Source organism: Phycodurus eques, chromosome 1 (assembly GCF_024500275.1).
Source record: "Phycodurus eques isolate BA_2022a chromosome 1, UOR_Pequ_1.1, whole genome shotgun sequence".
In the NCBI taxonomy this organism is placed as follows: domain Eukaryota; kingdom Metazoa; phylum Chordata; class Actinopteri; order Syngnathiformes; family Syngnathidae; genus Phycodurus; species Phycodurus eques.
The window spans coordinates 33,087,371-33,102,135 of record NC_084525.1 but is presented as its reverse complement, the minus strand read 5'-3'; the positions used below and the strand labels follow the sequence as shown (position 1 = coordinate 33,102,135).

Sequence of the window (14,765 nt, the reverse complement as noted above, 5' to 3'; positions counted from 1 at the left end):
TTGATGAGAGTGGTGTCATCTGCAAACTTCAGGAGTTTGACAGCCGGGTGCGTTGAGGTGCAGTCGTTCGTGTTGAGAGCGGACACAACCTTGGGGCGCCCCAGTGCTGATGCTGCGTGTGGATGAGGTGGCCACCCCCAGCCTCACCTGCAATGTCGTGAAAGTGTCCTTTTCAAATCTGCAGTAGAAGGTGTTCAAGTCATTGGCTAGTGTGCTATTGTTCTCAGCTGTTTGTTCTCAGGGGATCGTCACTTGTAATTTGTCAGCGATTGGAATGCATGCCAGACTGATTTAGAGTCGTGAGCGCTAAAATGATTTTGGGCAGCCGTGGCCCAATGGTTCAGATCATCGCTTGCCACCGTGGGGGACCTAGGTTCAAGACCCCGACTGGACCATCCGCCAACATCCCCTGGACTCACGGTTGTGGTGTCCTTGAGCTGCTCCAGTGTGTTCCACTAATGTGTATGTGTTCACTGTGATTGGTAAAATGCAGAGAACAAATTTCATCTGCATGCATGTTCATGACAATAAAGGTGATTCTTCTTCTTTCCAACTTTGCTGCATAGTTCTTCTTTGCAATGTTAATTTCTTTAGTCAGCTAGTTTCTAGTGGGATTATACAGGGCCCTGTCCCCGCTCTGATATGCGTCCTTCTCAGCTTGGCGAAGCTGCTTAAGTTTGGCAGTGAACCACGGCTTGTTGTTGAATGTGCGAAATGACATTGTTGGTACACACACATCTTCACAGAAACTGATATAGGATGTGACAGTGTCCGTATATTCACCCAGGCTGCCAGCTGAATTTTCAAAGACACTCCATGGAGTCTGTGCAGTCTAAACAGCTTTGAAGTTCCATCTTTGCTTCATTGGTCCACTTTTTCACAGTTTTCACTGTAGGCTTCGCGCATTTAAGTTCTTGCTTGTATGTCGGTATTAAGTGAATTAAGCAGTGATCAGACGGGCCCAGGGCTGCACAAGGTATAGCACAGTATGCGTTTTTTAACGTAGTATAGCAGTGGTCTAAAATTTTATTTTCCCTGGTAGGACAGTCGATGTGCTGCTTGTATTTAGGGAGTTCGTGGTTGAGTTTAGCTTTGTTAAAGTCCCCGAGAATAATGAGCGGTGAGTCCGGGTTGTTTTTTTCAATTTCGTTGACTTGTTCAGCGAGAGTTAGGAGTGCGGCGTTCGTGTTAGCTTGAGGCGGAATATAAGCGCCAGCGAGAATGAATGATGCGAACTCACGCGGCGAGTAGAATGGCTTACAGTTCAAAAACAGCGACTCCAAATGCGGGCCGCAGTGTGTGCTGAGCTCGGTGACGTCCGTACACCATTATTTGTTAATATAGAAGCATATCCCGACACCTTTTGTTTTCCCTGATAACCTCCGTGATGCGGTCTGCTCGGTGAAGATAAAAACCTGGAAGCATGACGGCGCCAGCGCGTACAGCCTCACAAAGCCAAGTCTCCGTAAAGCACATGGCGGCTAAGCGGATTTGCGAAAGTTGGTGAAAGAAAGTCCGGAGTAGCCTCCTTTATGGTTAGCAAGTCTCCCCTTGTGTAATGTCTCCAAAGACGAACAAAAAACACGAAAACAAAAACAATACTAGAGAGCGCGTAACCGAGGCGACCACACTGGTAGGCGCCATCTTGTCGCACTTTAAATGGCGATTTCATTTATTAAGGTGAAAAAAAAAAAATTTGAAGTTACCTGGCTCTGTGTGAAGACGTAATGGCCCCCTAAACCTAATAACTGGTTGGGCCATCCTCAGCAGCAACAACTGAAATCCTGAAATCAAGCGTTTTCTATAACTAGCCATGAGTCTTTCACATCTCTGTGGAGATACTTTGGCCCACTCTTCTTGGCAGAATTGTTTAAATTCAGCAAAAATTGAGGTTTTAAAGCATGAATGGCCGTTTCAATGTCACTCCACTGCATTTCAATCGCATTCAAGTTTGGACTTCGACTACACCACTCCGTAACCTTTATTGTGTTTTTGTAAGCCATTCAGAACTTGACTTTAAATTGTGTTTTTGATCGTTATCCTGCTGCAGAACCCAAGTGTGCTTCAGTATGAGGTTATAAACTGCTGAACATTCTGCTTTAGGATTTTCAGTTAAAAAGCAGAATTCATGGTTCCATCAATCACAGAAAGCTGTCCAGGTCCTGAAGGAGAAAATCAACCCAACACTATCACAATACCACCACCATGTTTTGACTGTTGGTATGTTCTTTTTCTGAAATGCTGTGCTACATTTACGCCAGATGTAACGACACACACACCTTCCAAAAAGCTCAACTTTCATCTCGTCAGGCCATATAAAATTCTTCCAAAATTCTTGGGAATCATTCTGATGTTTTTTTCAAGGAAGATGACCCTTTATGTTCTTTTGGGTCAACACTGGTTTTCGTCTAACAACTCTGCCATGGATGCCATTATTGCCCACTCTCTTCCTTATTGTTGTGTCATGAACACTGACCTTAACTGAGGCAAGGGAGGCCTGCAGTTCTTTAGAATTTCCCTTGTGGTCTCCTGGATGCTGTTCTCTTGCGGTAATGTTTATATGCCGGCCGCTCCTGCGAAGGTTCACCACTGTACCAGGTTTTCTCCATGTGAGAATAATGGCTCTCCCTATGGTTTGTTGGAATCCTAAGCTTTAGAAACGGTTTTGTAACCATTTCGAGACTGACAAGATGTCAGTTACTTTATTTTTCAACTGTTCTGGAATGTCTTTGGATCGTGTCATTTTGTTGCAGCTTTTTAAGAGCTTTTCTCTGACTTGATTTTGTCAGAAGAAATTCTGTTTTAGTGATTTCTTGATTGAACAGGTCTGCGGGTAATCAGCATTGGGTGTGATCACTGAAAATTAACCAAAAATTGTGATTAGCTGCAATTAATTCATGATTTAACAAATGGGGTAATTACTTTTTCACAAACTTATTTTTTCCCCTTAATAAATGAAATCTGTCATATACTGCCCTGCAGTTCCATTATAGTAGCCTGGAGGGCTCTTTCCGTCCTCTCTCTCTCTCTCTCTCTCTCTCTCCCCCCCTGCCCTCTCTGTTTTCAGCACCTGTCTCCAATCAGCCTAATTACCACCGGTATTTAAGCCTGCCTGTTCCAGGAAATCCTCGCCAAAGTATTGCAGCCTCTCCTAGCGGTACCATGGCCCACCGTACTCAAGTAATCCACTTAACTCCTCGTTCCCTTGTTAACTCGTGTCTCCTTGTTCCCAGTGCTCCCGTGTGTTCCTGACCAACGTCATTCCTGCCACCAAGCCGGCCCCCTGTTCTGTCCACTGCCTGCCACCTGTTCATGCCGCCGCCTGCCAACACATCCAGGACCACCTCCATAACCTTTGCTCAATAAACTGTTCATCATTTTACATCTGCCTCCGCCTGCTCTTGGGTCCAGCTACTCCCTACACGTGACAGAATACTTTGGCCACTATGGACCCAGCAACTCCAGAGGCAGTGAAGAACGCACTCACCCTCCAGGGCGCCCACATTGGATGCCAGGACAAAATACTGAAAGAAATCACCGAAACTCTCCACTCCCTTTCGCAACATGTCTCCCTCCTTTCCGTCTGGATAACAGACTGCAAGAGCGAGCCCGTGAGAGAGGGCCATGCTCGTGTGAACACTCTCCCACTCTTGAGCACCACACCGTCAGCTTCTCACCTGCGTTCTGCACCGTCTTCCCCACTTTCGCCACTCCCCGTTGCATCCAATGAATCCATACAAATTGGTCAAACACGTTTAGATCCACAAGAATGTCAGCATCGTGTCTCACCGCGACGCCAAACCTCCGTTCCCTCAAGCTCTCCCTCGCTCATGACCGTTCCCGCTTGCATTATCATTTCTGCACATAACACCCCCATCACTGCCCTTATTGATTCTGGTGCCGATCATAATTTTATTCATAAAGAAATAATTCACCAGCTCCAAATCCCTCTCCAATCACTTCCATCCCCGAAAAAACTCACCGCCCTGGATGGCCGAGTAATTTCCCTGGTCAACCACCAAACAGTGCCCATCACACGCCTTATTTCAGGCAATCACCGCGAAAACATTTCCCTTTTTGTCATTACTTCCCCTGAGACCCTCTTAGTTCTTGGTATTCCCTGGCTCCAACTCCACAACCCCACCATATACTGGGCTCGTTTATCCATTACTGGATGGAGTCCTCATTGCCATTCCCACTGTCTGCTTTCTGCTGTTCCACCACCTACTGCCATCCTTGTGGACCTCTCCCAAATTCCAGAAGAATATCATGACCTCTCCCCAGTATTCAGCAAGGACTTGGCCAACTCTCTGCGAAGCCCAAATCTTTACCAAATTGGACCTTCGTAACGCCTACCACCTCATCCGTATCTGAGAGGGGGACGAATGGAAGAACGCCTTCAATACCCCTCTCGGACTCTTCGAGTATCTGGTCATTCGGTTTAAGGAACGCCCCTGCAGTTTTTGAATTACTGACGTCCTCCATGACATGCTCAACCAGTTCGTGTTTGTGTACCTCGATTACATCCTCATTTTCTCCCGCTCACACGAAGAACACCGCATCCATGTACGCCAGGTCCTCCAGCACCTCCTCGAGATCAGTCTATATGTCAAACCGGAAAAATGTGAATTCCACCTATCCTTAGTACATTTCCTCGGCTACATCATTGCAGAAGGAACACTACAACCGGACCCCGCCAAAATCCAAGCCATCATCGACTGGCCCATCCCCGCGACGCGCAAAGACTTGCAATGTTACCCTAGCTTCGCCAATTTATACCGCCGATTCATCCGTAATTACGGCAAGGTCGCTATTCTCCTCACCAGTCTCACATCCGTTACTGGCCTGCCCCCCTCTGAAGGTAACACAGTTATTCTCACAATCATCGATCGTGTGTCCATTATGTGCCCCTCCCAAACTCCCGTCCGCCCTGGAAACTGCTAACCTCCTTGTCTTACGTGTCTTCAAAATCCATGGTATCCCCATCGACATAGTCTCCGATCGAGGTCCCCAGTTTTCCTCTCGGGTGTGGAAGGAATTCTGCAAAGCGGTGGGCGCAGCAGCCATCTTATCCTCGGGGTATCACCCGCAGACCAACGGCCAGACGGAGCGGGCCAACCAAACCCTGGAATCGGCAATCCGCTGTGTGGCCGCCCGCAACCTCTCCTCATGGAGTTCCTACCTCCCATGGATTGAATACGCTCAAAATTCCCTCACCAGCTCTGCTACCGGTATGTCCCCATTCATGGCTTGCTACAGGAGCAGGCGGTGGCAGTCCCCTCCATACAAGATCACCTCCAGGCGGTTTGGAAGGACGTCCGGGCACCGCTGAACCGGTCCACAGCACGCAACAAGCAGCTCGAGGACCATCATCGCTCCCCGACGCCCAAATACAAGGTGGGTCAATCCGTCTAGCTCTCTTCCCACGACCTTCCCCTTCAAACAAAGTCAAGTAAGATCGCTCCACACGTCATTGGTCCTTTTATCATCACCAAAATCATGAATCCCACTTCCGTCCAGTTAAAACTGCCACACTCCCTAAAGATTCATCCCACATTCCACGTCTCGTTGCTCAAGCCTGTCTCCACCTGCGCCCTAAGCCCTCCGGCCGAACCCCCTCCAACCTCCCGGATTATTGATGACCATCCGGCTTTCACGGTGTCGTGCATCCTCGACTTGAGGCCTCGGGGGAGGGGGTTCCAGTACCTGGTCGACTGTGAAGGGAACGGGCCGGAGGAGCGGTCTTGGATTTCCCGGAAGCTTATACTACGTGGCTCACCCGGGGAAGCCTGGCAGGATGCCAGGAGGCGTCCGTTGAGAGGGGGGGGTACTGTCATATACTGCCCTGCAGTTCCATTATAGGAGCCTGGAGGGCTCTTTGCATCCTCTCTCTCTCTCCCCTCCCCTCTCTGTTTTCAGCACCTGTCTCCAATCAACCTCATCACCACCGGTATTTAAGCCTGCCTGTTCCAGGAAATTCTCACCAAAGTATTGCAGCCTCTCCTAGCGGTACCATAGCCCACCGTACTCAACTAAGCCACTTAACTCCTCGTTCCCTTGTTAACTCTTGTGTCTCCTCATTCCCAGTGCTCCCCTGTGTTCCTGACCCACGTCATTCCTGCCAGCAAGCCAGCCGCCTGTTCTGTCCACTCCCTGCCACCTGTCCACGCCGCCGCCTGCGAACAGATCCAGGACAACCTCCATAACCTTTGCTCAATAAACAGTTCATCATTTTACATCTGCCTCCTGCTCTTGGGTCCAGCTACTCCCCACACGTGACAGAAATCACCATTTAAAAACAGCATTTTAAGTTCACTTGGGTTACATTTGTTTGGTAATCTTAAACATTAAAGTGGGGAAACTTTGCAAAAATATAAAAATTTGAGAAGGGGGCCAATACATTTTCACGGCTCTGTATGCAGAGCCTGCATTTTTATGTTTTGTTGATATGCCTCCAGCATGGTCGCGCACTGTTAATGCAACCTGAAGACTGGACTACAAAAGGTTCACTACCAGAAATTCAACTTTCTCAACAGTACTTGGGATTGCGCTGCATGAAACACCTTGATCATTGAGTGTGCGTGCTAATTTGGCCGCTCACTAATTTTAACCAGTTTGAAGTGCTACTGAAACAACAGGCTCTTTTCACATATCAGCCCTTGGACTTGTAAGCCCCCGTAAAGCTGAGAACGTCATTAAAAACCGGATTTTATCCAATTCCTATTAAGACTCTTTGCATATTATAACACAAGCGGACGTCCTGAACAGCAAGCCTGTATAGGAGTTTAATGCTGTGTATTCAGTATATTGTACTTTATCACATTTCTTAAACCATAAAAAGACAGATTAATAGTTAAGGACAAAGCAGGTTGCTAAAGAGAGATGGTGTTGGCGAGAATAAAAGCGAGTGTGTGGATATTTGAAAGGAGGCTCACTGGCTCCATTCATTTGAACATACCCAGCATGTACGTGTATTCACATACATTCTGGGCACAAGCTTCATCCACAAGCACATTATGAATATAGATATGTATTGATTTAAAACACAGTACTTGATGGTTTATATACTGTTTATATAGCTTCCGGCGGTGTGGCTCTTTTGTTAAATCCGGAAATGTGTTTTCCGCGTGCGTGAAAGCTTATCTGCGTTTTGATTGGGTGTAAGCTGCGGGGTTAAGACGGCGATTAAACTTCTTAATCACAGCAAAAATCAGTGACGGACTGATCGGCCACTCATGAAAACAGTCGCCAAACAACGCACGTTGCGCAACAGTTCAATCGGGTTTGGCAGCGTTGATTGGTGTGCGGCAGCCTTTAGACGCCATGATTGTGAAAGTGACAATTCACCGCGCTTAAGGAAACACCTACATCTGTCGGCCAATCACATGACAGTAATGTCATGACCCTCCTCAGCCCGCGTTTTAGAAGCAAGTCAGAGGAGGTTCTGAGGAACGGTGCCATTGTCACTGCCCGACCTCAAAAAGTGTAATCCAAGAGAGACCACACAGGGAGGAACCAAGCTGGTTGGGGGTAGAACTGGTAAAATGGAAAAGGGCCATTTGTGTGCTCACTGTGCTGTGTTTCTAATTATTTCCCCTTCTGCTTAGTGTGGACAGTGGACACTGTGCCATTGCTCTAGTGAGACAGCCATCTACAAATTGCAGGCCATAAGCAATAAAAACAATCCAATATAGAAGGTAGCACATAAAACACGAAAATGTACACACCAAAAAAACCCACTCGTTTTGTTTTAATACTTTCAGCTTCCATAAAAAGGTTTACAATTGCCTATATATGCCACAAGATGGCAGCAAAGCATAGAACAATAAAATACAGTGGACCCTCTCTTATTCCCAGTTTGCCATTACAAAGTCACTTAATTTTATGTGGAACTGCTCCATTATTCGTGCAAAAAGTAGCCATATCACAATTTTCTCTAATATGGCAAATATATATATATATATATATATTTCTTTTGTGGCAAAATACTGTCTACTAGTATGTGTTATTTATTATTATAGGAGCATATCTTTAAATTGAGAAAATGAACGGTTACTGTTGACCGTAACCACGAGTTGTCCACTCCGTTGTTTGTAGTGGCAAGAGGTCCTGACCACACACATGCTCACTCGCTCCAGTTAAACTCACCCTTGCGACTCGGTCATCCAATCACAAGTCTAACAGCAGCCATATCAGATTTGTAATAACAGTCAGCAAAGGTGATTGTATAGCCACAGCTGTTTGCAAGTAAATACTGTATTTACTTCACTATCCCGTCACTGATCACCCTCTGCTTTATTTATTTGAACCCTGTATTGTATTACCAATATCAGCTGCTAAACTTGTCACCAGGGGAAATATATATATATTCTGCAGTCATGACCTCAAATATCATCATTTCAAAATTACGAGTGAGTGTGCGTGTGCCCGTGAGTGTAAAGTTTCATCTTTTTTTCCATTTCACTCTTGAGAAGAAGCACCTTGTCATATGGAAAGGTTTTAAAACTTTATGAAGCTACTAAATCTAATTTCTCTAAAGGGATAAAAGTAACCATCCAGCCATCCATCCATCCACGACTTCTGTTCAAGGAAAGAAGAAAAATCAGCAAAACACACACTGAAAACCCTCGCTGAGTCATTTAGCAAATATGTACCATATGACAAAAACTAGTACCGGTAAAGATTGCCAAGATATAAAGAACACCGTTTCTTCCTGCAGCGTTTTGCCAAAATTGTATGCCAGTGTGTGCTGTAGTGACAAATTTGTCTATTTGGCTTCAAATAATTTATTACATTTACATTTTGATCTCATCTTAATATTTTGACATTTGTTTAAATTTGTTTGTTTAACAAAAGATTAACTAAAATACTATTGCACAAACCTGATTTGGCATATTCTCTTGTATACAGTCTGGCCATAACAAAGTAATTCATTGCTAAATATTGCCATACAATATTCTTCTGGACAGTTTTGTAGATGTATGAAGCACAAAAAAATAAACAAGAGCTGTTGTTCCGAAACAGTGTCTATCAATGAATGTCCTGGGAAGCAAGTAGATATTTAGAGATTCTTTTATAGGATATTGTCAAATTATCATTCTTGTTCAATTTTAAAAGAATATCAAGATATTTTTATTTGCCCATATCGCCCACCCCTTCCAAGTGCTCTCAATGATCTGGAAAATATGACCAACAGTTTGTGTTGTCAGTGTTGTCACAATCACCTGTAGATGCCACAAGATGGCAGGAAAGAAAAGAACAATAAAATACAGCATACTTTCCCACCAGCACGGGCGTCGGCAGTCAGAACAATCAATGTACAGTAACTCGTGCACTTTGCCGTGCAGTTAAATGTTTTTCTGTTTTCCACTGGACAACACTGCTACAGTATCTTCTTTATTATCATCAGAATTGTTTACATGTATGTACAGTACATTGTGTATCTGTGTGATTAGCTGTAAGCTGTTTACTGTACAATACATTTCCTGGGCTGCTTTTAAGAAGAGCAAAGAATAATGTTAGTATACCTCATGGGAAGATCAAGACATACCTTGGAAAGCGAGTTAATGATTCTCTCATTCGACGAGATGTTAACGGGGGAAGTGACGGTGCACCACTCTCACCAGGTGTTGGACATAAACTGAAGAAAGAGACATTGGGTGACTTAACCTTAAACTATCGTTTTAGTGCAAAAACTGTTTTGTTTTCAGGACCGTATCTAGCGGGGACACTTACAGGAGTTGTCGGATATTGCTCCAGTCCACACACATTGTGGGTACTTTGGTACTGCAATGCTCATGGAACTTATAGCCACACGTTTGGCAACGGAAACCGTTCAAAAGAAACTTTTGGCAAATGTCACAGAACGCTAGCTTCAGATATGTTTTCCGGACCTAAACCATGAGCAAGATTTGTACATTTATTTAGTTGTAGGTAGAGACACTCATTTACGGGATATTCTTAGACACTTCAGGCACTCACAAAATTATGTGTGGTCAGAGGCACATGATCTAAAACTTCCACCAGCAACTCTTCACCAATCAGGGAGGTTGAGTCTGTATTCCAGTCCATCCGTAGTTTTTTACTGTTACAAAATAGCGCAACACTTATATTAAGAATACAGGTATGCTTTGCAGCAAGTACATCTGTCAGTTTTTCAACTCTAGTTTAAAAGGTCAGAAGCTCACCTGCTCTGCCCAGGATGAAGTCTGAAAACAGCACAACACTGAGGCTGCAGGCCTCGCACCATTAAGGCTTTAATCAGACAGTTCTGCAGAGTCACACCTGGCCGTACGTTCACCTAAGTGGAGGCAACATATTAAATTGTGAATAATTTTGCCTTTCAGCGTGACTCCATATGCCTTCAAACGGTTTCACCGATAGTATTTCCTCAACTGGAAACTCAATGCACCTCCAATATGCCATTTGCAACACATTACAGAAATCAGCATACCACAGTGCGCTGCTGGTTTGGGAGGTAGACACGGATGGTGCTGCTAGTCTTTGAGTCGGGTATCTTGCTGTCATCTGAGGAGCGGCGCTGGCAGGGAAATCCCTGGACCATGGTCGGTGAAAGGCACGGACCCTCAAAAGCAGAGTCTTTCATTCCAAAGCCATTGCTCAGTGTCTTCCATGCTCCCTGGAGGTGCTCCATCAGTAAAGCCAAGTGCTCTCAATGGTCTGGAAAATATGAACCATGCACAAACTTTGAATGCTTTAAAAGCTGACATAATCAATACTACATTAGTCGTCTGTTTTCTAAATGAGAGGGAGGCAGTGTGGACACTCCTTGTCAAAGTGTATGAAACTAACTGGCAGGAACATAAAACGGGGCAAATATTTATATTCCAAGTCTATTTCTCAGTCAATTTTAGAGAGCATAGAACATAGTCCCCTCCGAAAGTATTGGAGCAGCAAGGTCAATTCCTTTGTTTTTGTGGTTACTTTTGCTCACTTGAAAAGTGGGTGGCTTCAAACAAAAGTTTCTCTGTCCGAGTTGTTTAACACATGTAGATGTAAATACCATGAAATAAAAGCTGGAATTCTGATCTTTTGTCTCATATTCATCTTTTGATCTGAAAACCAAATGTATTCAGTATACAACAAAAACAAAGGAATAATAGGAAATAGCTTGCATGAGATTTCCCCCCAGAGATGTTGCAATTCCTCACAATAAGCTTTCAAGAAGTTGAAAGAGAGATTTTGGTTCAACTGACAGATAGCATCACAAGGTTGCGACAGATTTACAGTTTTGCTGCTCCGCAACATTCAGAGTGTTTCACCAAATAAATATTTGGTGAGGACACTTTTTAAAAAAGTGAGAGACTGCTGCACCTTTTACAAGAATCTCAAAAGTATATAGGATGCCAAACAAGAAACTAGCAAATGTTTTGGTTTGTTGAACAAAGCAGGGGTAATGTGTTGATGGGAATCAAATCCAGTCTTTAAGCATCTCAAGTGGATAGCTGCAGCTTATGTCAAGTGATAACTGCAATTTCCATAGAAATAGCGTGTGATTTCTCACAAATACTGCCACTGAGACAAAATAAAAAGGAACAATCAGAACACAACATAGCAACTGCCAATTACAAAGCAAAGAAATACACCCTACGAGGTGCAATTAGCAGGGCAGCGATGACAACTGATTTGAGAATTTTCCCCATTATAGATGAATGAAATTTAGTCCAAAGTCTTTTCTTTGCTGAGCATTATCCTCTAAGAAAACAATTAAACAGTTAAAACTAGGAAATAAAATGGTGCATTCACACTATTACAAGCATTGTGATGTCACATCAATTAGCGCAAAGCTTCAAGCGATGACAGGCTCATGTTGAATGCTGTGGTGGTTAAATGTGCTTGCTTGGTACTGAAACCTTTAACACCACAAACAACCTGACATACCTGGTCATGATGGACTAAGGCTTTGGTTACATTTGCATACAAAATTCCAAACTTTCCAAATCTGCCACGCCATCTTTTTCTTTCTGTGGTCTTCTTCTGTTGTAATCAGTACACATCACTTCAAGGTTCACTGTGTTGAGTGCACTCAAGGCTATTAGACTCTACTATAAACAGTCACCCAGATAACCAACACGATACTCAAAAAGCTTAGGGAGAAATGTTTGTGAAAACACCAGTCCAGTATCTTCCATCTATAAATTCTAGGTGTAAATGTGAACTTCACCAGATACTTTAAACACTAGGGATGGAAACAGTATTTTTTTGTTGATTCTGTCAAGTCCTATTGTACTACAGCTCTCCTCATCAGATAATTAACAATATTAATTTGACAATGGTGAACATAACCGATATGGTCTTAACATTAGCAATGCTGATGCATCAGGGATGAGGAGCAGTATACTGCCTAAACTTGGGTTATAGCATTGTGTTGACATATACCCTCTCAAAGTTACATGAATGTAGAGCTCTTAACCTTAATGAAATGCAAAGGATCTATCAAACCCATCCTGCACTAAAATGATAGTACACTGCTGGCACCAATGGAGTGAATTGAGAGCTCTGCACCCAAACTGGAGACCATGCCTTTTGACCGGTCATATTTTTAGAACATGCCATTTTTTTCCCTTTTTTTTTTCTCTTAATTGAAAGTCAATTAATTCATAGTCTAATGAATAGGTTGAAATGGTACAAACCTAGTGGTGAATTTCCAGAGGTTGAAAAAAAACTTGGTAAGATCACCCAAAACTGAAAAATAATGTTCATTTCAGAATTATACAAAATGGCACAGAATTCAAACTTTAACTTTAACCTGGAAAAAAAAACTGTGACAGCAAAAATCTACAAGCAGGAACTTCCACAACAAAGTTGGGAAGAACCTTCTGAAGAATTTTTTATTTCCATTTTAGAGACAATGCCACAAGTGTGTTAAGCTATTATATCTGCCAAGGCTGGCTACTTTAATGAGTAAAAAGTTTTGAATACATTTTTGTTTGTACATCGATTCCATAATTTATTTTGTGACTGTGCTTCCATTTTAGAGTAAAATGAGAATTTAATCAATTTAAAAAGCTGGGACAATCGGGGTGTTCTAAAACCTTTGACCAGTACTGTATATAACAAAAAAAGGTTTGGTTAAAAAAAGAAAAGGAAAAAAAACAGAACATCAGAATGAGTTGAATGCATATTGCATTCGTATTGTTCTACGCGAGGTATTTTCGTTGTGCTGTGGTGAAAAGTGCTGCGTTTGCATCTACCATGTAACGTGACCTGTCTGAAAGAAACCAAATAGCTTGCTAATGTACAGCGCTTTGCAGTGAGTCTGCACACTAAAAGATCTGCCTCACCTCACTAAAAACAATAGGTTAAACAAGGGGTGTGCCTCATACGAACTTTATTCAAGTTTTGTTTTCATACGTGTGTGGGGGGGGGCTTACTATTACAGTGCACTTTTTGTTATAATTCTGCATAGGGGGTCAATCTGATCCAAATTCTCTGATAGTATTTTTTTAAACAGATCTTTATACTGAAATAGCTATACTTCCTTTCAAAGTTCAACCTAAATGTCAAAACATTGAAGTTCCCTCTTGAGCTCTTTCCAACACCGAGAACTCTGCACGTAATCACATTCACAGGCGCTCCATGTCGTGTAGGCTACAACATGTAACGTCCTGACTCCTATGTGTTGATGTTGTACAAAGGAACACAACAAAATTCTAATGAAGAAAAGATTGCATCCAATGCGATCGCTTTCAACGCTAGGTAGCTAGAAATAATGTGTAATGTTTTCTAGCTTGGGTCATATACAAACGGTAAGCCAAGTAATCAATTGGGAGAAGTCAGTGACATTCGTGTCCATTGTGTTCCATCGTGTAACGTTCCATTAAATTTCAACACTATAAAGGAAAATGATTGGTCACACAGTTGACGGCTTGACGCTACGGTAGTGGAAGCCGACGTAGGCCCACAGAGGCGAACGCTACTGCTCCTTCACACGCTTTAAAATACTCCATTTAATTTTCTGGAGACACGCTTTGAACATTTGTAGTTAGCATTTTCTACGTAGCTAAGACGTAGCCGCGCTACATGCAGTAAACAGGGGCTGTGTGTGAAAGCGAGCGCTTACCATTACCAAGAGAAGTTGTGAAAATGGTGCTCCGCCATAACTTCAGGAAAAAGTGGCGTCGGTGACATCATCATATTCGCAACGCACTCAAAGAAAAGGCCAAGTGACTTTGGGACGAAAAAAAAAATAAAAAATACCCGTATCCCGTAAAATGTCGCGATAGTGGACGACGTGAAGGTCACAGGGTGGTCGCCTCGAAAGCAGAAAAGTATGACCACCTCCGACGCGGGGTGGTTTAAAGGCAAAGTTGATCGGTCCCTTGAAAAGTGACACGACGAGAGCATTTATTGTTATGTTGGCTCGAACGAGGCTGTTTTACATTGGAATTCCAGCCCGTTCCTGACTACTTTTGTTTGACAATATTTACAGTGGAAGGTCAAAGGTTTGACGCGCGCCGTCCTGCGTCCGTCTGACGACATCGATTGAAACAAGAGCTCGCGATCAAAACGAGAGGATAGCATCAGCCCCACTGCTCTAAACCCTCCCACGCCAAACCATGTTTTGCCCCTAAGACGATAGAAACAGACTGCGAAATCATATTGTCATACATAGAATAAAAGGTTCCAGAGTATTGCGTGCCAGGCTAAGGGAGGTCATTGTGCTCTTTCACAGGACTGTGTGTTTTACCAAATAATAATCCAGTTAACAATAAATGGGAAAACTGGACGGTATATTTTCGTAA

General features: G+C 43.5%; 1 protein-coding gene across 7 annotated transcripts in view; it reads right to left on the bottom strand.

Moving 5' to 3' along the window:
• Positions 1-14,695, bottom strand: part of raf1a (Raf-1 proto-oncogene, serine/threonine kinase a) — a 27,414-nt gene extending 12,719 nt beyond the window's left edge. For 2 of the 7 annotated variants that reach the window (XM_061688983.1, XM_061688993.1), the window contains exons 1-6: positions 14,084-14,693; positions 10,454-10,680; positions 10,188-10,300; positions 9,982-10,084; positions 9,736-9,893; positions 9,551-9,640 (exon numbers count right to left, since the gene is read on the bottom strand). In XM_061688983.1, the coding sequence (XP_061544967.1) occupies positions 9,551-9,640; positions 9,736-9,893; positions 9,982-10,084; positions 10,188-10,300; positions 10,454-10,654 (665 nt within the window). In that variant the 5' untranslated portion in view covers positions 10,655-10,680; positions 14,084-14,693. Of the gene's footprint in view, positions 1-9,550; positions 9,641-9,735; positions 9,894-9,981; positions 10,085-10,187; positions 10,301-10,453; positions 10,681-14,083 lie in introns of all 7 variants that reach the window. The other 5 variants (XM_061688972.1, XM_061688963.1, XM_061689002.1 and 2 more) reach the window with 5 other exon arrangements.
• Between the last annotated feature and the right edge of the window lie 70 nt (positions 14,696-14,765).